This window comes from Meleagris gallopavo, chromosome 14, assembly GCF_905368555.1.
Source record: "Meleagris gallopavo chromosome 14, MGAL_WU_HG_1.1, whole genome shotgun sequence".
NCBI lineage: Eukaryota > Metazoa > Chordata > Aves > Galliformes > Phasianidae > Meleagris > Meleagris gallopavo.
In genome coordinates this window covers 2,897,684-2,922,234 of record NC_139417.1, presented here as the reverse complement: position 1 = coordinate 2,922,234, position 24,551 = coordinate 2,897,684, and the positions used below count along the sequence as shown (strand labels likewise).

Genomic DNA, 24,551 nt, shown 5'->3' with positions numbered 1-24,551 from the left:
TAGCAAGTTTTTGGCTATTTTTGCAAGTTTACTCCACTCATGGAACATCAGCAGATACTACAGACAGCCCAAACAAACACCAGAAAGCAGGGGACTGGGAGAAACCTCCTTCAAGCAGAGCCCAGCAATGGCATCTCAGAGCTCGTTTGCCTGCAAAGTGAGAACAGGTGGGTGGGAATACAACAGCAGCATCTGCCAGAGTCATCTTCTTGGTCCTCTAAAAGGGCACCAGAGGGCTCTCTGGAGAGAGGGAAGAGGAAGTGATCCTTGTTCTGGCACCAGGTACTGGTTAAGCAATGTCACTCTGAGCTCTCTGTCCCAGAGGCACTAAAGGCTGTTATAGGGCATATTACTATTGTTTTGTGTGTTTTAGAGTATGAAGAATGAAAGATCCCCAGAAATCGATGCTTTGCTTGCTTACAGAAGGCCCCTGCTTCCTTGTGTTGATTTCTCTAAACAGGGAAATTCAACTGGTATGAATACAGACCTTGCTTGATGCTGGGAGGACCAGGGTGCAGCTCTGTGCGTAGCAGCCTCAGGCTTCGTGCTGCAGAAAGCTGCTTCCTCACCCCCACAGACTTAGCTTTTTACCCTGTGGATCTTACCAAGTTCTTGATCCACTTGTTTGCTTGTCTTTGAGGGTCTATGTAGTGAGTCCATCGCTGGGAGAACTGTGTTATTACCCCATTCTCCACAGACAGCGTGTCATTTGGTAAACCAGCAATCTAATTGGGGAAAAAAAATCTTAGTTTAGCAGCCACTGGGAGCATTTGGAAACACAGTACAGCTGATCTCCTTGTTTCAGAAGCTGGCTGGCCTGTTCTCTCTTTAATGTGTTTATCTGCTGTGTGTGCCGGATCAATTCTGGGGCTCAGATTCAGGGAGTGCCTTTTGGCTCTGTTTAGTCACGCAAGATGGTAGCTACAATATGTAATAAGGCTTATCCTGAGATGCCCTTGCTATCCTGGCCCCTATGTGGTCTTGCTGTGGAGATTATGGCTGGGTAGGGGATGGTGGTGAGGGTTCTGAAGAGATGCAGTTCTCTTTGGAGCAGCTGAGCCATAGGACAGAGCTGTGCTGGTTGAGTTAGGGGGTGGGCAGGCTATGGCTGAGGCTTTGCTGTAATCTTGTGCTGTGTAAAGTGGAAGCCCAACAGGTTGAGCTGTATGATGCATCCAGGGCTGCTGCTGCCCTGGATGCTGCCAGGTCCTCTTCTGCTCATTGAGCAGTGTGCCCTGGATGTAACTATTGAGCTCTCTTGGGGTCTCTCCTTTGGTAAAGTAGTTCCTAATTAATTGTGCTGAGTGTTTTAATCTTTACCTTGAAGCAGTCCTGTCCCCTGCCTTTTCAGCCTCCTGTATCATCTTTTCCATAACTTGCCTGCCAGGAGCGGATTTCCACAGGGTCCCCAAGAGTGCTGATCACGTTTGGCTCCTTGGTGTGAGGAATATTGTTTTCTGAGAGCTTGCTCAGCCACTCCTTGCACAGTGCTATGCGGTAGTGTCCCTGCCACAAGAAGCACCATCACAGTCTTTTAGTAGCAACAAAACCCTCCCGCTTCTTTCAAACGTGACCATGTGCAGCCTCTAGCACAAATGGAGAGAGATCCAGGAGGGAGGTTGCATCCTTTTGCCCTATTCTGTGTGTCCAGCTTGAAGGGATTGTGGTGTTACAGCTCTGACCTTGCTCTGAGGAGGTAGCCACATGCCAAGGCAGTGTTGGCAGACATCCTGGGCAGCCAGGTCACCAGAGGGGCTGGCAAGTACAGCAAACTGTGCAGGGCAGAATCTGACTTGAAGCCCATTTAGCTGGCAACAGCAAAGGGCAGGAGAGCAGAGCAGCCAATAGAGCCCACTGCAGGGAGCACTGCATACTTACAGTAAAAGGGCCCAGGTAGGCGACAAAGCCAGCTGCAAGCAGCACATCCCCAGCAATGTTGTTGATCTTGTAATCCAGGTTCTCAACGGTGTCCTGCCAGCGCACCTTCTCATCAGCCAGGCTGTTTATGAGCTGTGGAATGAGATGCACATGTGAGAGCTGCTGTGTTGCTCTCATCTGTCCCTGTAACTGGCTAAGGGAGCTGCGGCTCAGGGAAGATCAGCTACATCAGCCCTAATGTGCTGCTGAGATCTGGCCAGGCAACTCCAATCTAGCATTGCCATAAGCTGCAGGCACATAATGTTGCTGGAAGTGGCATGCACAGATTTTCACCACTGTGCTCCTTGGCCCGAAGTCAGGCTCTCTGTGGTAAGTAGGCAGAGCTGTTCCCTACCGTAGCAGCACGGCCCAATCTCTGCTGACACTGCTCACACTTCATCTCCAGTTCCTTCTTCTTGGCTATGCAGCTGTTGTACTTGGCTTGCAGAATGGCAATACCACTTTCAACATCCTTCAGGCGTTGCTTAGCTTCCTCAAGGACCTGCTGAGTTGCACGCAGGTCCTCTTCTGCCTCTCGCCAGGCTTGCTGGGGAGATATTCAAGGAAACAGTGGTAATGCTGTGCTTGTGGTCAGGCTCCTCCCCAAAAACCAAGACCATCCAGCAGGAGCTAGTCTGGGAAAGAACTGTGACTTTTTTTTTTTCCATACAAGCACTAACGAGCTGAGATCCTTCCCTGTGCAACAAAGGCTGGTCTGCAGAACTCCATGGGAGATTCTCCAAGCCCAGGAATAAAAGCAGGAGTGAGGAAGTAGTTTGTGTGCAGTTTCAAAAAGCCAGGAGCCTGCACGAGCTTACTGCTCAGGATGTGGCCCATTCTTGAACAGGAGGAAAGTTTCCTCTGCTTACCCCAGAATAATAATACAGAAAACACTAGGCTTGGAGAGGATTAAGCTGAAGCACCAATGAGATATGGGAGCGCTTCTGGAAGTAGTTTCTATTGAGTTAGGATTTGGCCCTAAGGACACAGCATCAATTCTGTCTCAGTATGATTTTTCCCCGCTTTATTAAGCTAATGGGTTTCTGGGTTCAGTGGCTCTGTCAGGGCTTGACTGGAGTCTAAATCCTGAGCTGCACACCAAAGCTGGGGACTCTCGTCATCACACAGAAAGGACCGCAGTCCTGTGTCCCCTGACACCAAGAGCAACCTGACCATGCTGCCTCTTACCCGCTTGGGCTCCACAACCTTGGCTGCAAAGTGGTACTTGTGCATGGCACGCACCCACTGGCAGATGGAGGTGCAAGCTTTGGAGACCTTGGAGATGGCAGCTGGCTGGAACTCCTTACTGTCAATGTACGGCTGGATGGCCTTGATCACGGTGTCTGGAATGTTGTCCTGTGAGCAGCGGTGAGAGAGAAAGGAGACTGGAGATGAGGGTGCCAGAGATCTGATGGAGGAGGGTCAGAAAAGGCTTCTCCCACTGGCTGCAGCCTGCCCCAGGACTGCTAAGGGCAGTGAAGGCATTGCACTGGAGCAAGAGAATCACACTGCTCTGTAATGAGGCTTGGAAAGCACAGCAGTGGGCTTGGGTAAATCCCTTCCTATACCATATATCTGGATTTCCATCCAGCTCTTTCAAGTGGAAAGAGCAGAGGTCCCACAGTCCAAAGCAATGAAGCCAGCTGACACAGGAGCTTTCAGGCCAAACGCTTCCTTATCCTCAGTGCTACTGAAAGGTGTTGCCTGGAAGGAGCTTTAAGCCTCGTTGCTCTGAGCACAAACTGCAAGGTAATGACAATCCCCAGTCACAGCTCCGCTCTGTTGCCACTTACCTTATCATACTTAAACAGGCTGTCCAAGAATTTCCCTGGGTCCTGGAGAAGGCCCCTGCCTGGTTCCCAGTAATCATCCACCTTGGTGCCCAGCTTCTCCCCTAACACTTTCTTGGGTTTGACTTCCTTCATGATGCAGACTGCTTCGATCACCATTTTCACACCCAGGGGAGGCCGCTGCATCGCTCGTACCTTAAACCCAAATGGAGACAATGGGTTGGCTTGGTCCTTGGTGAGATGGGTTTTTCAACCTTAGCCGGGGTGGAGGAAGGACACTGAGAGGAGTGAGAGGTATCAGAAGAGAAAGCTGATTATCAGAAAAGCTATGGAGAAAACTGAGGAGGCTGAAAAAAGCTCTGCCCCAATGCTCTATGACGGATATCTTCAGGCTGTAGATGTCTTGGCAAAGCAACCAGAGTATGTCCCTGGGGAAGGGGGAAGTGCAGACATGGGGTAGGCTTTCTCTCTTGCTCTGTGGGCTCTCATTTGTCTTGTACTCCACTCTGAGAATGCTGCAGGGCCTGCAACACAGGAGTGGGTCTGCATCGGTTGTGGAGAGACGGCTGGAGTCTTTCCTCAAGCAGACAGCTAGGAGAGCTACTGGGGCACCTCTTGGATGGCTGTGGGTGTCAGGGCTCTTAGGAATAACTCCTGCTTTGTCCCTCCTAGTGTTGGCCATCTTTGCCATGTCCAGCCGGAGACGTTCCCAGACCTTCCTCCAAGACAAAGTCAATAGGGGGGCAGAGTTCGTGAAGACACTGCGGCTGTTCTACCCACAGGCAGATACCCTCTGTAAGAAGGACTTTGACTGGCTCTTTGACTGCCCCGAGACAGAGCAGTTCATCATGTGGTTCTGCAAAACAGTGGGAGAAGAGAATGTGCTGAGCCCAGCTGAGGTGCAGGCCTACGATGCTCTGGCGGCTGCAGGCAAGCCTATCCTGGAAGGTGATGCCCTTGAGCAGGTGTTGCAGAAGTGCCAGAAGACCCTGCAGCTCAAACATGTGATACCAGAGGCTGAGGGAAGGGAGCAGGAGATCCAGGAGCTGAAGGGCTACCGTGCCCATCAGCTCTGGCAGCTCAACAAGTTGCAGGTTTGGGCGGCCAGCCTGCAGCAGGAGCTGAGGTACTTGGAGGAAGAGGAGAAGGCGACAAAGGAGGTCTTGAGGAAGGCTCACGTGGAGCTGAGAGTGGAGATCTTTCGAACCACCGCTGTCCTGAAGCAGCTCATTGAGCTTGCAAAGCAGCAGGTAGAGGAGTATGAGGAAGCAAGGAAAGGCCAGCCGCCAGCACTGCTGCATGAGATGGACCTCAGAAGTTACATAGAGCTTGAACAACAATTCACCGATGCATTAGAGCGTTTAATGGAGCAGGTCCTGCCTGGGAGTGCTCAGACTCCAGAAAGCAGTGTGCAGGAAGGGCTGGAGGCTAAGATACAAGTGGACTCAGCCTCAGAAATAATGGGAGGAAGAAGAGCAGCCCCTCATCCAGAGTATGCAGAGACAGGCCGAGGAGTGGCAGCTGAAAGCCGGGGAATAAAGATTCAAGGCTCAAGGGCAGAACCTCCAGTGGACGGGAGGAGTGAGAGTGAAGAGCTGAGTGTGGGGAACGTGGAGGAGAAAGGTGACAGCCCGGATGACACAGAGAGAATGGACATCAATCAGAAGGGGCTGAAAAGCCTTAGGACTAATGGAGATGAAATGCTGGGCAACCGAGACAACTTCTGGATGGAGCTGTGCCAGTTGGAGACAGCGTATATCTGTGCTCAGATAGAGGTTATAGCCATATCGGCCAAAGTGGAAGGCAACTGTGCTGCATTAAATTGGGCCCAGAAGACTCTGAAAGCTCTCAAGGAGAACAAGGTAGGATTAATGCTCCTTTCCAATCCCGTCCTTTGTAGCACGGTGTGCCTGTGCTGCAGCGCTCATCCACCAGACACTGTGCCTAGAGGCTGTGGCCAAGCCGGGCAGTGCCAGCAGTGTGCCCTGATGGTGGTCTCCCTTATCTTCCCTCATACGGCAGGTTGTAGAAGCCAAGCTCCAAAGTCACGCTGCTGCCACGTTCAAGCAGCAGCTTCACACCCTGCGCTGTGACATTGCTCAGATCCAGACCCACCAGCTGCTGCCCCAGGTGAAGGCAGCAGCCAGCCTCTTCCTCCTGCCCGTCCTGCAGGAGAAATTCCATCTGGATAACACTCGTCTGCAGGATATTGGCCAGAGGCAGGAGGAGGCAGCTGCATGGGTGGCGAGCCAGAAAAGCCGCCTGGATCTGTTGGAGCTCCAGCTGAAATGGGAGAAAAAGGAGCTGGACCAGAAGGCTGCTTGGCTGGGAGAGATAGAAACTGCCCTGAAGAATGCCCAGACCAAGCTGCAGGCATATCATGAACGCTGCAAAGAGGCCAGCTCCTCCATGAAGGGTTCTGCATGCACGCAGAAGAAGCCCGAAGACTCCATAGCCATGCGGTAAGGTTCTAGGTCTGTGTGTGCATGAGGAGTGAACAAGACATGGAGGACACGGCACGGGAACAGGGAAAGCTTCTGGTAGATGAAAGCTATCAGTGTTCTTCTACCAGTGCTGGGCCACCCTGACTCCACGGTGGAGTGAAATTCTCCAGGAGATGGTACCATTTTCTTCCTGGCTGTTTTGGGAGTGATGCAGTGAGGAATGGCCTTGGAAAAGAGCATCTTCATTCAAACGAAAGTTTTCCTAGGATGAAGCATAGAGGCACATCTTCAGCTGTCCTCTCACTGTCACACCACAGCCACTGGCATCCTACTCCCATAGCACACGTTGTCCCCTGAGCCCTGCTCTTCCTTTGTGCTGTCAGATGCTCACATCTCTGGTTGCCTTGTCTCTTGCAGGCTCTGGGGTGTGCTGATGGGGCAAGATCAGGATGACCAGCAATCCTGCAGCTACAAGGCCATAGCAGCCCGTAGCTCCCAGCTGGTGCAGGAACAGAGGGAGCTGGAAGCACAACTGGCAGCTCCTATACCCCAACAATCCAACCTGGAGTCAACCATAGAGGAGCTCTACTGGCAGCTGCACAATCACTCCAAACAACTGCAGCTTTGCTCTCCAGTAAGCAAGGAGCTCTGTCCATCCATTCCCCTGCTCCATTAGGGTTGCACAGTAGGTGGACTAATCTGTTTATATACTGCGTGTGTTTTAATGCATTTGGTTTCTGCCCTTCAGGAGACTACTGAAGTGATGCAGCAGCTGATCACCATGCAGGATGTTCTGCACCAAAATCTGACAGAACTCCTGAGTGACCTGAAGGTTAAGCGCAGATCTCTGCAGGACCCCAACCTGCAGGCAGAGCGCAAACTCTACCTTCATTTTTTCTGCAATGAGGATCGGCTGAGAGAGATGGTGGAAGAGCAGGAGAAGGAGGCTTTGTCTTCCTCCAAGTGACTACTGATGGAGCTGCCCTATGCAAAGGAATAGATCAAAATGATGCCTTCTCCTCGTTGTGCAAAGTGGTATTCTCATCTAGTTGGGATGAGGCGTTTATCTTGGACTGGCTCCAGTGGCAGGGCATGGTCATGGTCAGTAGTTAAGCTTAAAATAAGCATGGAGCTCATTCCTTAAGTGGAGAGTTTCTGAAAGCCCCTGGAAGGGTAAGATGATGTGTAAGAATCTGAAGCACTTAGAATTGGCAGTTGGAAACCTTGTATAGTGAGGAGACTTCTTGCCATGACAGCTCTACAACGGGATGGGTGCTGCCTGCATCCTTCTCCACCTTCTTGGGGAAAGGAGTTGTGCATGTTTTGGGGAAAATAAAAAGGTCTGTTTTTCATTATTGCAGAAGAATGAGTCTGTCTCTTCTCACCATAACTGTCCTGCCCTGTGCAGTAAAAACTCCTACCCTGTATCTACTACCACAATCCTTTGCTGAGGACCCTATCTGTAGCTGCTGAGGTTATGGGTACGGGCTGTGATGTTTCCTACTGTGGATTCAGGGCTACCTTTTTTTACTTTGACCATTCTATTTCAAGCCAGTTTCCTTAAACTTAGCCCACTGACCCTTGCCTCTTCTCCTCTGCCTAGTATTAGATCCCCTTTCCAAAGAGCTTGCTGGCTAGGTGTGCCACTAGGTCTATGTCCATGCTCTGCAGCTGACACTCAGGGTGGCATCATGACATTGCTTGCTCCCATGGACAGGGACAGCACTATTATAGGTGACTACAGCATGACTCTCTGTGAGACAGAGAAGTGAAGAAGTGACTGGTGGAGGATGTGCAGGCAACTAGCCCACCATATGTGCCCAAGGGAGAGAGGTGGTGGAAAAGGCTGTGGACAGGAAGCTTATAAGCTTTTCAGCTTATACAAGAGGAATTGCAGCAAAGTGCTGTTCAGCTCAGCTGTAGCAGACTAAGTTCAAAGCCTTGCTGTCCTTCCTGCCCCTCAGAAACTCATTCTACCACAACACCCACCTGTGCCACCATCCCCCTTAAGCTTACCTCAGTAACATCACTTTTTTTCAGGTTTCTCAGGCTGGCCAGAGCAGAATCTAGGGCAGGAAGAGCTTCAGCCAGGTCCTTCTGAGCATCATCTGCGATGGCTTGGGCTCTCTGGGCTTTTGCATTGGCCTTCATCTCCTCAGCCTGAACAGCAGTTCTTGTCTCTTCAGCAACAGCTGTGTCCACCTGCAGTAGCAGAGACAGTCTCAGAAGCACAGCTGGACCCAGAGCACCTATTTGGTGCCCTGCATTGCTAGGTAAGGATCACAGCAGTCATAATAACCATAGTTTTTCTTCCAGCGTACGCATGCTGCTCTGTCATAACTGCAGGAGATCGTAGAGAAGATCCACAAGCTCCAGCTCTGGCTGCCCTGGAACAGTGTCAGCCCAGTAGGAACTAGCTGTTCTACCAGTTAGCTCAGGGAGTGGATGTGACAGCAAACATATAGGGAGATATAGGAATAAGATGTGCAGAGATTTGTTTCTACATCTATCATTCTGTCAGTCCTTAAGGATTCAAGCACTACCAGGAGGTACCAAGGGCATGTAGAATGTAGCCAAATCTTGTTCTGTGAGTGGATCAGGTCACCTGAGGATGCTGTGTGAGAGAAGTGTGTGTGTAGACCACTCTGCAAGCAGGGCTGTGTAGTGTTTGTGCCTCAGTGTAGCCATGCCACAGCGAGAGATGGGCAGGTGGAACTTTAGGAGGAGGGAAGAAGGAGATCCCTTTTTGTCAGCAACCTGAGTGACTGTGTGATAACCCCTGAGCTTCAGGCTGGCAGGGCAGGCTGGATCAATGTCCAGGTGTATGGTGGGAGGTGTGGGAAGGAGCCCTTTAGAAGCAGTGGTCTGGCCCTTAGGCTGCCTCAGGCTACCCAAGGACTGAGTTAGTAACAGCCTGTGTGTGCAAGGAGCTTATCCAGGGAGGAAAGGGAGCTGCTAGCTTGATTTCTTGCTTCCCTGGGCTGTGGCTTCACGCAGGAATGGATGAGCCATTACCAGCTAGGAGGGTGTGAGGGTCCCCAGCATACTTCTCCCTGGCAGAGCTGCTCTGTATAAATATCTACTGCAGTAACTAATCTGGAGCTCTTGTACTTGCAGATAAAGCATGATTCCTTGCAAGTTCTGCAAGGCCTCCCCACACTCTGCATTCAGTATGAGCAGTCAGAGGTGTAAATATGGAAATTGTGGGGCCGTCCAGCAGCAGTACCTGCAGCTGCTCCATGGTTGCCAGCGTGTCCTTGGCTGCCTGGGCCAGGAGAGGGCGGGCAGACTCCAGCTCTTCCTGCATCCTCGCTACATCCTCGGCTGTTTGCAGGAGCTGTGGGAGCAGAATAGAGTGAGAGCCCCAGGGAAGGTATGCATTGCCCTGGTGGGTGTTTCTTGCCTGGTGTCGTGCTGTATGATACAGGTCTTGCCATGGTCCACAATCCAACTCTAATGCTGTGATGTGCTTAGACAGGACTGCCTAATGGTGCCTGTGTCACAGGCAAGAGGTTAGTGAGTGGCTGGCACGTGCATGAAGTCCCAGAGACAGCCTTCCTGTGGGGTCAGCTCTGCTACTGCCTGCTCCAGTCCATCCTAACCAACTGCTGGTTCATAGTGTTTGGATTAGGGGCCTCCTCACTCACATTTGCTATCTGGGGTATTTGTGCGTCTTATAATCCAAACCCAGACTCAGGCATGCATTATTGTCTATAAAGAAGTACTAGCTGTGCTCTGAACATGTCTAGCATGGGAAACATTAGCTTGAGGCTGTTGTTCCCAAGCTGCAGCCTGCAGGCACTTTCAGTACACAAGCTCCTGGCAGTCAGTGAGCAGAAGCATGCTGTTGTTATAAGGCTTTCAATTAAAAGATTAATAAGGAAGATCCTGAGAGATGGGCTAACAGAGAACTCTATAGTACCCAAAGTATGGGGACCATTATTGCTTTTAGCACTGTTGCAGACTCAGACCTATGGGAGGACTGAGCCCAGCAGAGCGCATCGTTCTCATTTGCTGTAGCATGAGTTTTCTCCTGTTAACCAGCACTGTGTGGGGCATCTCACCACATCTCTGCAGCTATAAAAACAATGCTCTGAGCATGGGTTGTGGGGGACAGACCTTGTCCAGGCCTCCTTCCATCCTGTTTTTGGCTGTCTTCAGCTCCTGTTTCTTTTTTCCAATCAAGGAACAAAAGATGCTGAGGAAATCGAGGTAGCTCTTAGGAGTGACATAATTGTGTCTGGCCAGCTCAGCCAGGTACACCTGGCACTTCCTTGCCACACTCTGATGGATTTCTACACACATTTGAACCTACAAGAAAGGAAAAAAAAACGATTTTATTCAGTGTTGTATGTTAGGCAAGTCTATAGAGTGTGGGTAGAGAGCACAGGGGGGTGGGCTTAAAAGTGCCTTAGTGTACACTCATAGCAGAGCTTGTATGTGCATGTGGGCTTCAGTGCCACACAGGGTAAGAAATGAACTTCGTATTTCAAGGCATATAAAATCTAATTGGTTCTGGATTTTAATGAACTGATTATGAAACATTACTGCTCCAGGATGGGACCTTTCTGCAGGTGTCCTGCATTTGTTGCCTATGTGCAGCTGGAGATGAAGCACATATAAGAGCTGTGCTTTGTGTGGCACCTACCATCCCATCCACGGTATCGGTGCTGGCACTAAGATGTGGGTTCTCGTGCAAGAAGGAAAATGCAACACACTGCAGGGCTTCAGCAGGCCACTCGTTAAACCAGTCAATGGTACAGCAGTTCACAAGAGAGGGAAACTGTCTCAAGCGTGCACGGAACACTTCTCCAATAGGGCTGGATGGGAAGGCATGCAGAAAAGAAACGTTACAACTGATTGTACAAGGATAAAGCAGCTTTCCCACTTGCCTAGAGCAATCCTTAAATCCTGCAGTGCAATAGGGAAGGGATTATACCGAAGGGAAGAAGGAGAAAGGGAATGAAAATTTAGGCATGTTTCACATGTTGTAAGGTGCAGGTCACGCATCACATCTGGGTATACTCTGGGAGGATCAAGAGGGTGGTGATGTTTTCTGCTCCCTCCCTAGGAAGGGCACTGAGGAGGTAAGAAAACAGTATGATCTGAAGTCCATAGCAAGAGATGGATTGTAGAGACTGTGTCACCAGACCAAACTGATGGCAATGATTCTCCTGTGGGTATACGTGCTGAGACACATTCATGCAGCCCCTCTCCAAGCCTGAATTTAATCTGTATCACAAACACGTTGATGGGACAAGGGGCAATGGTTTTGAATTGAGGCAGGGGATGTTTAGGTTAGATATCAGGAGGAAGTTTTTCACCCAGAGGGTGGTGAGGCACTGGAACAGGTTGCCCAAGGAGGCTGTGGATGCCCCATCCCTGCAGGCATTCAAGGCCAGGCTGGATGTGGCTCTGGGCAGCCTGGGCTGCTGGTTGGTGACCTGCACATAGCAGGGGGTTGAAACTGGATGAGGATTGTGCTCCTTTTCAACTCAGGCCATTCTATGATTCTATGTTCTCAAACTTCTCAAACTTCATCTTAAAACCAGCAAATTTTAAAAAGGAAAAAACATCTCCTCCTTGGGGAAGGTAATATGCAAACCCTGTTTCTCTTCCAAAGTTGAGAAGCAAAAATCCTGTGAAGGCAAAGCACAGGGAAGGAATAATTAACACTGATAGTACTGTCCTGTTCTTGAGCTATACCTCATGCACAGGACCATGTGGATGTTGCTGCGAACCCGTCCTGTGTATGCAGCCATCAGGTTGGCCTTGGTGGGCTGCAGCCCCAGCTCTCGTACAACAGGCTTCATGGCTGTCATGATCTGCTCTTCATCATCAGGATTGTAAATGTTGGGAACATCGCCAGAGTTGAGCAGGTTGTTGATATCCTCAAGGAAGGACTCATTTTTAATCTAAGTAGATGAGGTGGAGAGAAAAAAGTTATGAGAGAGTCGGGTCTCTGCATGCCATATAACGAACTTCTGGATAAATGCAGCCCACAGCCTCTGCTATAAGAAATTGTTTCTACGATTGCTGGGCTCCAGTAGGGGATATTCATGTCTCAGGGCCAGCATCTGCAATTGAACAGCCATGTTCAGCCACTTCAGAGGCGGAGATGTCTGGGAACAAGTGTTGCTCATTCACTGTCTCCTTACAGATACATTATGCTTGGGGTTTTGCTCCATGCCTTGCAATGACTCTGTGACCAGACCCCATCCTCAGGGTGCTTGTTTCTCCATCACAGCTGAACACTTCACTGTTAGGATAAAGCTCACTGATACGAGAGGCAGAGTAATCATAGGGACATGTCACAGTCTGTGGGATGATCTCCCTCCAGAGCTGCACTCACCTCTCCGCCCTTGCTGCATCAGAAATACACAGCACATCCATCTACTTGTCTAAATGTACCCTCCAATGCCCCCGCCCTTCTCCCACATATGCTTCTCCCTGCAGGGAAAAGGATGAGCGAACAAGCAGCATTTGACAGATGCTCATCTCTCTGCTTAGGGCACCGCTTGAAGCAACCTGGTTCCTATGATAACGATGGCAGTATAAAAACCCATGGGAAATACAACCACGAATTCCAGGAGTTAGTCTACAGCTACACTTTACAGTAACAAGCCAATGTTATCTTGTACCCAGCTGCTCAGGGAAAATTCTTCAACTTAAAGATGTGATCCTGACTCCTTACAAGAAGTCAACGCTCCCATACCTGTGTGTCCACAAACAGGAATGTCTTGGGTACGCTTTCAAGGCCTGCCTTCATCATGATCTTCCTCACATCGTCTCGCCATTCGGTCACACCGTAATTCTTGGACAATTCGATCTGGAAACACTCATATTCTGCCCTAAGGGAAAGAGAAGCCTTTGAAATTACATCCAATGAAACTGCCTTCTTTTGTCAGCCCTGAGGATGCGTTTTGGACATGTGGGAGAAGCAAGTTGTTCTCCTGCAGAGTTCTGAGCACCCCTATGTCCTTGGACACGTTTGGCCATCAACCCAAGAATATGCTTCACTCACAGCAATACCTGAGCTAGCTAGGAGGTATAACTCCATTAGCTACCAGTGTCACACTGTAAGTACCCAAGTGCAACCCCTTTCCCAGTGCCTTGGGGTACAAAAGGAAGCAATTCACCAAGGGTTTTGTGTGTGTGATGCTGCACTCTGCACCTGGTTTTGCCAAGGAATAATGGCTGCGTTTTTGAGGATCACATTCTGTATTCAGGATTGAAAAAAATCGCTTTTCCAGCCCATTTTAATTCCTCTTCTCATTTCTCCCTTGAGGGCCCTTGGCTCCCAAGACTCACAGATGCCACATGGCAGGCTGTCAGTGTCACTTGGTTACTTTGTCACAGGTGATTCTCTTCTTCTTCTTCCTGCTGCCCTTCTCCCAGGAAGGAGCCCTCATCTCCCTCACAGCCATGCTGAGTGCTGCATAGGCCACTGAGCTGATGTGGGCTGGATTACATTTGTTCATTCACTGCATGCACACAGCAGCAACCCAACTACTAGCAAGCAAGAGCCCAACTTTCCTAGTGCAGATGTACACACTACCTTGAGTTCTAGCTCTTGAGCGTTAAACCTGAAGAGTCAGCATCCACAGAAATGTGCGAAGCAGTAGCAGGAAGGGCAGGAAAAGAGAATCTCTGGAAGCAGCCCCCATGGAGCTGCTCCACTTTATGTGGAGCACATATACGAGCACATCACTTACATGTGAGATGCCAGCCTGGTGAGAGATTGCCTCCCACTTCCCCCAACACCCAGGAGAAGGGCATTCCCTGGGGCCTGCCGCAGGATCCGGCTGATTCGGCAGATGTGCTGCATTGCATCCATGAAAAGCTCCAGCTTCAGCTCTGCAGTGTTGGTTTGGTTGTATTCTTCCAGGTAATCCTCCAGCACACCTTTCAGCTACGGGCAGAAGCAGATGGTAATGGCTGACAGTTACAAGCAATCGTGAGGAGGTGTAATTGTAATTGTGTGCAAGCACAGGTAGCTATCTGGGAGGGCAGACTTTGGTGCTCACTTGGTCCTAGGAGCAGCCGCTTCCCTCAGTTACTGCCTAGGAGCTACCTGCAGGGATGGCTCTGTTTGCTCCATGTTCCTATAGGAACTGCCAAGGAACTGGGCTGAATTTAGCTGATAGTGATGGCAGCAGCTGCTGAATAGAGACCTTTAAGTAAGTCAGGCTAAGGTCTGCTGATGCTGCTCGCCTGGAAAAGCAGCAAGGAATGATCCAAAACAAAATAGCTTATGGCTGCCTGACCTGTGCTGTTTCAAGATCTGTATTTAGGAGGGCTGCTGATTCTATAGCTGACCCCTGCCTGCTGAATCCAGAGGTTAGGGTGCTGAAAGGGCAAGGAAACTTTCCTGGCCATAGGTAGAAAAGGTAGATTGGCACAGAGGTGCACTGCTTTTGTGGTCCAACCACTATAAAAGATAATTACACAGTCTTCTGACTTTTCCAGAGCTCTGCTCAACAGTATGCTCAGACCAGAGCACACGAGACAGAAAGATATTCAGGATTTGGTCATAGCTCCTCAGGATTCTCATTGTAAACCTAGCCAAGTAACAGCAACTAGAATTCCTACAGTGCTGAGGTCTCTGCCTAGGAGACCAATGACCTCTGTGCAACAACTTGGTAAGCTGCCTGCCTCAGCTGTGCTCGCCTCAGTGGGGGGCAGACCTAGCTACTTTGCAAAAAAGGATTGGGAAGCTCAGTTAATTACCAGTCCGTGTCACACAGCTATCACAAGAGGGGAGATGACAGGATAATCATCTGTTTCTGATAATGAGTGCAAAACGCACTGCTCATTGCCTTTGCTTAATTACCACTACCAAAGTACTCACAGTATCTTTTCCAACAGGGAATCTGGCAGTAACATTAATTAGTTGCAAAGGTCAATTGTGAAGCCTTTAATGGCAAATGTAGTATTGTTTGGGGGTAATGTGCCATTTCTCTTCAGCAAATTTCACTTTTCATTCCTGAGTACGGCTTATTCAGGGGACTTGGCATAGCAGACAGCCCCCAGGATGACAATACAGAGACAGCTTGTTCCACCTCAACTTCCCATCTGTAGCAAACGCAACCACTGCCTGTATCTGGAGCAGAATTTCACACGAGAGCCCTAAGTAAGTCTGCGAGTCCACGTACCTTCAGTTCAAGCAGCCCCGTGGTTATTATTAACTCTTTTCTTTTGTTTGCAGAAGACTTGGAAGAGATGAACATAATTCATACCGTCAAGATCCCCAAGATCCTTACCTTTTCCTGGCTGTCAATCTCTTCATACAGTTTAATATGTGCCCCTGGTTCCATGAAGTCCCCAAACAGAACTGGCTGGGACGGGACAACCTCCTCAAAAGTGGTGTCTAGTTCTTCCATCATACTTTTCATCAGGTTGTCAAACCAGGTCTGGTCCTCCTTGGTGACCAGGCGATCACAGAAGACCCGGCAGCTCTCATGGTACCACAGTCTCAGCAGGTGGTGTTTGTCCTGGTAAAACATCCCCAGGAGAGAAGCAAAGAAGTGCTATGAGTCTCTCGGCCAGGAAGGCTGGTGCCCACCAAACACGTGGCCAGCCCCACTCCTGCTTCAAAGCAGCTAGAGTGGAGAAAGAACCAGGAGGAGGATGCTGCATTCCCTTCTCTCAAAAGCAACTCTTGTCAAAACAGCTGCTTGGCAGAGAGCTCATTACAGCTGCAGTTAATACCTTCTCTATTTGTCCTCATGCCAAGGTTTCTTGGAGAGATCTAAAATTTCATGTTATTTGTCCTTATCCTCCCCTCAGTATGACTTAATTTAAACTGTTTTCACAAATTCTTTTATTTTCTGCAAAGATCCTTCTATTCAGGTGTGGCACAGAACCAGGTCCCCAAGTACTTTCTGTGGTGAGTCAATACCTACAGACAAAGCTGTACTTACAGAGCAAGGTTCTCAGGGACCTGTCCTGAAAAGACAGAACCCTCTATTAGCATAAGATTTTAACAGGACAATCTCTCTCCCCCTCCATGGTCCCCCAGGGCTGTGTCCAGCCGTACAGGAGTGAATGGCATTGACTCTCTGTGGTCACACAGCTGATACTCCAAAACAAGGAAGCCTTGGGCTGTGGGATGTTCGGAGTCCTATCGATCGCTAAATTCATTAACAGTATGAAGATGCTTCTTCAGCAATAAACTGAGGTGTGAGCTGGAACATTTCTGGTCTTTCCCTGGTTGTGCTGATGGCAGGACTGACCTTGATATTGCTGGGCTGAGCCATGAGCATGCCCTGGAACACCTTGGAGAGGTCTCTCAGGTTAAAGGTGTAATGCGACTTTGTTGGTGTGGGCAACAGCTGGGATGTGATGGTCAGATACACGTAGATAGTGGCATCAACCAAGGGCTCATTCAAGTCTTCGACTGCAACTGCTCCAGCTGCAGAGACAGAAGACAGAGAGGGTGCCAAGGTAGCAGCTCTGGGACAGGAAACTCCTAGCAGGGCAGACAGGTGGCACTGAGAGGCAGAAGTGTTGCTAGGATTTGGCCAAGAATGCACTTTCTTTTCCCCCCTAGTTTCCTAATATGGACACTGTGTGAGGCCCTGAACAAGTCCCAGCTCATTGCAACAGGGAGCTTGCCAGTGAGCTTCCCTTCTGAAGGGGATCAGATCTGAGAAGGGCAGAATGCATCACAATTCTGCAGTCTGAAGAGTATGTGTACCCCACAGGAAAGGGAGATACTGCCAGCAGGTAGTTGGTACTTACTTGAAATACTCAGGTACTTCTCTCTGTACCCCCTCAGTGAAGGCTTAGCTACTTTCAGGCTAGAAGGTGCCCTCAGAACTAAATCACCATGCAGATCATTGAGCTCAGCAAATGAAAAGTCTCTGAAGAATGACTGAGGGATGACTTGTTATGTAGTAGTCAGTGGCACAATTTAAACACAGCTGCTAGTTTCAGAGTACAAGATACTTTCCTTAATTCTAATCAAGATCATTACCAACACTCCTGGGCACGTAGAGCCCTGTGACACACTGGTACTTCAGATACTATTTCCAAAATTTGTTAGTTCTCTTTTCAATTACAGCTAAATACTTCACAGTGTCCCTGAGCTCATAGTCGGGTACAGGCACCTGTGAATACTGTAAGCACTCAGAAAGCTCTGCTTTGCCTTTCTCATAGCCCACCATTCTCATTCCTTTGTGCTGGCAGATTTGCAGAGGAGAGCACATTTGCAAAGATGATCCTAAATTCCCACCCTGTCAAATACAAGAGGAGCTTATTTCACTTCAGATGAGCCCTTTTTCTTTTTTCATGGATGGCTGTAGCACCATGATCAGATCTTCCCTGCTCAGCTGTCCACAGACTGCAACAGATGGGGAGTAACAGAAGGCTTACTTCTGCAGAAGGCTGTTGTCTGGGCAAGTGTCTGCCTGCTAAAGGCACAGGTAAACTATTTTCCATGCTGTGCCCACCAGCCTGTTCAGTCTCTCTTGTATCTTTTTGCTCTTACTTACGCACTGGATCTCTATAACTTCTTTCTCCTAGGAGGCCAGCTAGGAAGCAAAGACAAAAAAAAAAATGAGTTACTGCTTTGCTTGTGAAGCTGAAGGATATCCACACCATCTATTGCATAAGCTATGTGATATTTTATCAAGCACTGAAAGTCAAAGTTGAAGTTGGATAGTTTGGCCCAGAGACTAAACAGCGTATGAATTCTCTGTTTGCTAAGGCTGAAACAACAGTTTCTCAAGAATACCTTCAAGTGATTAATTCAAGTTCCATCGTCTAACACTTCCATTAGATCACCAATATTAAATTGTTAATAATAATAATACCCCCATTAACATTGGGTTGACTATGAGGAAGAGGCAGTTGTCTGCTGAACTTACCCATCCAACTGCCAAGGATGTTGGAGAAGATGGTCCTCTTGCTGCCATCGTCCATCTCCGTGAAGGACAGGTAATTGAAATGACGCGTCAAGCGTGGAGTAACAGCATTCCTTCCCCCTCCAGGAGGTCCCATGGCACAGACAAAATTAATATCCACCAGCTTCTTAAACGTACCTTGAGAAGTGTGAAAGCAGGACCGAATGCTGAGCTGAAACCAAAACACCCTGGCCACAAATCTCCCCAGATGTATCTATCAACAGGCCAACTCTTGCCAGGGGCACTGGGCAAAGATCTGGGTCGTACCGATCTGCTTCCTGTCATACCAGCCCTGGTGGTCCATCCATTGCCGCAGCAGCTCGATGGGTGGCTGTGCACCAAACGTCTCCAGCGTGGGCATGTTCAAGTCATCAATAAAAAATATAAAGTACCGCCCCACTGGAGGCCCAAACACACCCCTCCGCCTGTAGGGACAGAGCTGAGTAAGGACGCAGGACTTGCAGAGGCACTCTTAATTCAAAAGCAGTTTTCCCTCCAGTGGCTTCCTGGGTCAGCAGTTTCAGCTTTTTTACACTTATGTTCCATAAGCCCCTTTACGTATGAGCCTCCGCATGGAAAAGATCTAGTGTAATGTTTGAGGCGTGGGCTTTGCAATTATATGGGCACAGTTTTGTACACTCTTGTCCACTGTCAATTAAATGCACGAGTACATGTAAAAATAAAGCTTGAGGCCATGAATCTGTTACAAATTTTAAATTGACTGGTTTGAAAAGGAAGAAGGGAGGCTGCTAACTATGGGTGGAGACTGGGGGTAGGATTGGGGATAGAATCACAGAATGAACGATAGAATCACAGAATGGTTTGGGTTGGAAGGGACCTTTAAGATCACGTAGTTCCACCCCCCCCTGCTGTAGGCAGGGATACCTCCCACCAGACCAGGTTGCTCACAGTCCCAATCCTGCCTGGTGTTGAGTGCTTCCAGGGTGGGAGCATCTACAACCTCTCTGGAGCAGTAGTCTTCTCCCCTTTGTTAGTTTTTATTAGTTTATTAGTTTTTTGTTAGTGCTCCATACTGAGGTTTGAGAACATTTGTGTAATTAAATGGAGTATGATTGGAGCATCTTTTACAAACCCTCCCTTATCCTTTCCACTTTCTTACCACTGTATCAAGTTATAACTGGCTCCCACAACCCTAGCTCACATCCACTGTTTGTCCAGCTTCTTACCCACAGATGCATGTGTCCTCCGTCCCTTCATGTCCTGGGTCAAGCTAATAGAAATACTAAGCTCAGGGATACTTTGCAAAAACCAAAAGGAAACTTGCCTCTTCTCCAGTTTGCTGTCAATGAGATCCTGAGTTTGGTTGGCAGAGGTGTGTGCAGAAAATGTCAAGAAGTGGCTGACGTATTTGAGAGGCAAGCTCTTCAAAAGCTTGTCTGTAATTGTAAGAGTCTTCCCCGTGCCAGTGGGACCGATGCAAAGAACCTAGAAGCACAACCAGCAGTACCTGCTGAAGGCAATGCAGGTTCTTGCCCTTCTCGGGCTTTCAAAAGATCAGAGAGGAGAGAAGGCTTGCTTTTTCACTAAGGAAAGAGGTGCAGGGTAACGTATCTCTCAGCATGGAAGAAATCCAACAAGAAAGGTATGAAATGCAGTGGAAAGAAACAGGTAATGAAGGACAGTAATGGGCCATCATCCTAGGTGGGAGGAGATCTAGAAATTGGTGTATTTGTCAGGGTGTCTAGGGAGTGAATGGAAAGCTCTTGTTGCTTAGGCACAGCTCCTGAGCAGAGAAATGCAGATCCATAAGAATGAGAACTAATTTAAAAGCATCAGGTAGCTGTCAGGTTCTGATTGGCCTGGGAGAAGAAAAGGTGCCCCTGTTGAAAAGAAAAAATGTTGGATATAAAATCAAAGACAAGGGTGGGCACATACTGGCCTACAGTTGATAAGCAGCAGCTCCAGCAGGTGGGCCATTCGGACTGTGTTCACTGTGGGCACAATAATGTCACAGTAGTTGGTATCAGGAACCATGGTGAACTTTGCTGTGGGGTCCAGCCACTTCTCCCAGTGCACCTGAAAGGTACGAGTGCATTTAGAGGGGACATCTGCATTTATCTGCTTTCACCCATAACAGCTCCTTCTGTAGCAGCTCAGATTCTTGTCGGACATCAGGTTCCCAGTCCCTCTGTCTAGTCCTGCTTCCCATTACCTTCTGTAGTGCAAAGCTGACTTGCTCCCTCCAGGAAGGAGGTAGCTCAGAGTTAGAGATCATTGCCCCCGCAGCGACACATTTGCCTTTCCTTCTGAAAACTGGAATCAAAGACTGACAAAGCATTTGTGATATCTGCAAGAAGTGGAATTCTGTTCTAAGCTAGCTTATGCTGTGAGTGTCTACATGGCACAAGGCCGAAAAGGGTTTTGCTGGGATCCTGTCTTCATGTTTGGTGCCATCACCTCTGTTGCACTGAGGTACATTGAGGTTTCAGATTATATAGGACATGGATGACTTGTGCTAGGATCAAGCCACAAGCTAATGCCCCAGGGACCACTATACAAGTGAGACAGTGGTTTTGCCAGGGATGTGCTACACAGCACTGACAGAAAAAACACATTCCTGAGCACCCCAGATGGCATCCCCTCAGACACTGAGATGGCCCTGGCAGCTTCTGTTAATCATTTGACACTCACACAGTGCTCTGGTACTTTGCTTCCCCTTCCTGAAATCAGAGCGATTCCTTATTTTTCACTTCCACTGGTGTCTGTTTAGTCAGATGGGCCTCGCATGCCCTGCTGCTCTACTATCTGCTGTGCAAAAGATGGCATATCTGTCTGCCCTGCTCCTCTTCCAGACTTCGCTGCACACAGCTCTTTTACTTCGTGCACTGCTTTTAAATGCAGACAGACCTTTACATCTGAGCTCCTCCCTGCAGCAGGTGCATTTCTAAAGCCCTCTCACTTTCCTGAGCACTGGTAGAAGATCTTGGTTAAGGTTTGAAAAATCTGTCTCTCAACCCTGAGGGCAAAAACTATCTTTCTTCCTTAATGAAATGCTTGGTTTTACTTCAAGCTTTCTCACTGGTTTCTTATACGCTTTTCTTATTTGTCTTTGATGAGAAGATTCTCCCAAATCTTACAGAACTGTTTTGCTTCTCAGTGCCTCCCTAAAATTGCTCATCTCAGAGATGGAAGTGAATTATTTTACCTCCCAAACGACGTCCTCATCGAGATCATCTTCAGTGCTGCTCAGTCCAGCATTTAGTTTATAGTCATAAACCAGTCCTTCTTCTGGGAAAAGTAACTGGATCTGTGAGAATGAAGCCACAGTGAACCCAGCTGCTGCTTAGCTGAGTTTGCATGTGGGTCTAGCTGCATTTGCATGTGGATTGGCCTTACTGAAAGACTTCAGGATGCTGCTCCTGCCAGGGGTTCCCAGCTCAGAGGTCCTTTGAAATTGGAAGATCTTGTAAACCAGATTTCAGGAACATGCCCAAGCAAACCTTCCAGGCATTCAGGAAACTCTGACCCCCGCTCCTCATTACTACTTCCTCTATAATTGAGAAAGGATCTGCTTTCTTTTTACTCACCTTTTCCTTTGCCATCTTCTCCCTCAGCCACGTGCTGAAGGCAACACGGCCTTGGGAATCTCCAGTGGCACCCACACTCCAGATCAAGGCAAATACAAACCAGGGTTCAATCAGCTCTTGGATATGAGCTGCAGTCTCCTGGGGAGCCCTCCTAAATCCCTGGAAACCACAGAGAAACAGAAATAAAGTTCTCAAGCAGGGTTGAAGTGAACAAAAATCAGACTCCTTTTAGCCTGCTTGTGATTCTATTCAGAATATGTGTAGCTTTTTTCTAGACTATTTTTCACAGGTCTTTCTGATGTATTCTGTGGATTAAAACTCACTGTTTCACTAATGTACCTTAGACACTCCCCTGCCTGAACTAATGTCACTCAGTGGGAGCTGGGAGAAGAATTTAATCCTTGGTTTTTAATTTGAAAGCTTTCCAGGCTTCTTCAATTCTAATTCTCAAAGAATCTGCCACCTGAAGTGTTTTGCTGCATAGCTCTGATCTCTGCTTTCTACTCTATTCTCCAACTCCCTCAGCTGTAAATAAAAGCGAATCTCTTTTCTGCAGCCTGGTAGGCCTAAAGCTTATCTTGTGCTCTTTCAACAGGAAAAGTATAATCCTTTCAGGTTTACCTGCACTCAACAAGAAGCTGAATTACCTTCTGCCATGCAGATAGGTTATGGTGTAACCTTTCTTCACCAACATCTTGTATTCCAGTCACTCACAATACGTGACTTACTGCCCTGAAGAGTTACAGGTGCACACATGTAACAGCAGCAAAAAATCTTACCTCAGCAGGAATGAAAGGCTGAAACAAACATTCCAATAGTGTGAGGAGGCTCCTTGTGAGGTTGCCATCTGTTGAGGCAATTATCTCCTCCACAGATCCCCGGACAAAGCCAATGGCTTCCTGTAAGGAGAGGCAGGAAAGCTCAGTGTCACCAACCAGCATGTTGAACTTTGCTTACCTTCTAGGGTTCTGGTTTCTCTTTGTCTCCCTGCAGGCTACATTTAGCAGGGAGGGTGGAACAGAGAGCGCTGCCATTTCTTGCTGTGTCACAAATACCACCATTTTGACTGGACAGAATTAAGTCAAACCACTTGATTGCCTCTTAACTGCAAGAAGCCTTTGGGGCCTGCCATTTGAGTCACTGCTCACATCACTGCTGTTGTTTGCCCTGTTCAGAGCTTTCCTTTGCAGTTCTGAGTTCAGGAGCAGAGCAGAAATAGCAGGACTTATTCTTATGATTTTATCCCTGGACTAACTCTGCTGTAAGAAATGGAGCTGCACCAGAAACGATTGTGTCCATAAGACATTAGAAAATAAAATATTAATGGAAGGGCTGTAACAGCATGATAGATTACCTTGAGGAACCTGCTGAAGAGAGATGCCAGCTGCTGTGAGAAGGGCTGCATGACATCTGGGAGTTTTTGCAGCCAACATTCCGTGAAGGGCTCCAGCCCCAAGACGCTGGGTTCCAGGTAAACCATGCCACAACGGGAGACTGTGGCAGGGGATGCAACAGCCAAATCCTGGACTTCAAACATCATGGTCATACTCTGGAAATTCCAAAGGGGAAAAAAGAAAGGATCTCTTAGCATAATTTGGTGAAGTTGAAATTGTCCTCTTTGTTGCAGGGCCCCTCTTGTTGCTACTTGTGCAGCACAGGAGGGGTAAAGCCAAGGTAAGGGGGCTGAGACATCAATTTCTGTTCAAGTCCATCACACACATCAAGTGTAAAGTAAAAGGCAGCAAAAGGAGGGAGAGATGAGTTACCTCTGTCATCTTGATGATTTCGCCTGAGCTGAGACACAGCTTCTTATTGTCATCCAGCACCGTGTTCATGTTCTCGATCCACAGAGCATCAACTGGCCCATCAAACATGTACCACTTCTTGCCAGTGTCAGTGGCCATGGTTCCCTGTCGGATGAGCGAGGAAAAGATTCCATCTGTCCTGAAAAGTGGGAGGAAAGGCTTGGTCCATCTTATTTTTGCAGGAGTCCATGCTTATCTTAGTCCCTGCACCCAAGCATATCTGGGCCTCACTCGCTGACAAGCTATGTAAAAGCTTATCTCAGTCTTTTTTTTAATGGAGATGCATCTAGTCTGAGTTGGCACAATGAGACAGTACCTTTGGCCATTAGGAACAGGACTTCACCTTCTAACTATACAATGTCGAGTTTCCTCTGTCCTCAGTGAAAAGCCCTTGCAAGTATCCAGTTCATATCATAAATTATCTGCTCTATGGAAATGTATTTTATTTTCTACCAAGTGTAGAGGTAGTCTCAGGACAACTATGCTGTTAAATCAAATGCTCTAGTTGGGTAACTATAGTTTAGGAGAATGAAACCAAGCTAAAGAGACTGACTCTACCCTCTTTATAACTGAAGTTCCCATCATCAGCTGTGTCTGAATCCAGGTGGTGCTGGAGCTAGCAAACAGGAGAGCAGACACACAAGGAACGCTGCCTTTGGCAGCAAGAACTTAATCTGTACACAGAAAACTGGAGTGCAGTGTCTGCTCAGACCCTAAACTCCACTCCCATTATTAAATATGTATTTATACAGTGATAGTGAAGTCCAGGGTATTTTACTGAGATCAAGAGAAAACAGTCTGCTCTAAAGCTCAGCTGACTAAAACAGATGGATTTATGTCTGCAAATGTGTTTCATGTGGTTGCCGTGCTTTTTTTTGTCATGTTGATGCGACTGTGTGCTGCCCTTGGATAGAGTTACATCACAAATAAACTATCAAGCTTAACTTCAATATCCTATGGAACGACTTTCAGTAAAAATGCATGAGAGCCCAGGCTTGGAAGCTCTGGTTCTTGGCATCAGTAGTGCTTTCTTGCTTCCACTTTTCCTAGAGGCAATGAGTTTAATATCTTTTTAGTATCCCTGGGTTTATAGAACACACTCAATAGTTTGTTGCTAAGTGGTGAGGGACAGAGCCATGGG

General features: G+C 48.3%; 2 protein-coding genes across 3 annotated transcripts in view; one reads left to right on the top strand and one right to left on the bottom strand.

Moving 5' to 3' along the window:
* The window catches only part of DNAH1 (dynein axonemal heavy chain 1), an 85,062-nt gene that overhangs the window by 22,259 nt on the left and 38,252 nt on the right, over positions 1–24,551 (bottom strand). For both annotated transcript variants that reach the window (XM_085235795.1, XM_085235794.1), the window contains exons 38-62: positions 23,372–23,549; positions 22,960–23,154; positions 22,385–22,504; positions 21,606–21,764; positions 21,224–21,325; positions 19,954–20,094; positions 19,343–19,503; positions 18,325–18,482; positions 18,022–18,195; positions 17,647–17,685; positions 16,387–16,565; positions 15,415–15,645; positions 13,867–14,063; positions 12,867–13,002; positions 11,858–12,066; positions 10,800–10,971; positions 10,271–10,462; positions 9,378–9,488; positions 8,168–8,353; positions 3,711–3,902; positions 3,106–3,273; positions 2,273–2,464; positions 1,879–2,010; positions 1,381–1,506; positions 606–725 (exon numbers count right to left, since the gene is read on the bottom strand). In XM_085235795.1, the coding sequence (XP_085091921.1) occupies positions 606–725; positions 1,381–1,506; positions 1,879–2,010; positions 2,273–2,464; positions 3,106–3,273; positions 3,711–3,902; positions 8,168–8,353; positions 9,378–9,488; positions 10,271–10,462; positions 10,800–10,971; positions 11,858–12,066; positions 12,867–13,002; positions 13,867–14,063; positions 15,415–15,645; positions 16,387–16,565; positions 17,647–17,685; positions 18,022–18,195; positions 18,325–18,482; positions 19,343–19,503; positions 19,954–20,094; positions 21,224–21,325; positions 21,606–21,764; positions 22,385–22,504; positions 22,960–23,154; positions 23,372–23,549 (3,970 nt within the window). The remainder of the gene's footprint in view (positions 1–605; positions 726–1,380; positions 1,507–1,878; positions 2,011–2,272; positions 2,465–3,105; positions 3,274–3,710; positions 3,903–8,167; positions 8,354–9,377; positions 9,489–10,270; positions 10,463–10,799; positions 10,972–11,857; positions 12,067–12,866; positions 13,003–13,866; positions 14,064–15,414; positions 15,646–16,386; positions 16,566–17,646; positions 17,686–18,021; positions 18,196–18,324; positions 18,483–19,342; positions 19,504–19,953; positions 20,095–21,223; positions 21,326–21,605; positions 21,765–22,384; positions 22,505–22,959; positions 23,155–23,371; positions 23,550–24,551) is intronic.
* LOC104913127 (HAUS augmin-like complex subunit 3) lies at positions 3,889–7,501 on the top strand. The gene is given in 4 exon segments (XM_010718368.4): positions 3,889–5,569; positions 5,730–6,169; positions 6,569–6,785; positions 6,900–7,501. Coding segments are annotated over 4 exon segments (2,373 nt in total). The 5' UTR covers positions 3,889–4,105; the 3' UTR covers positions 7,152–7,501.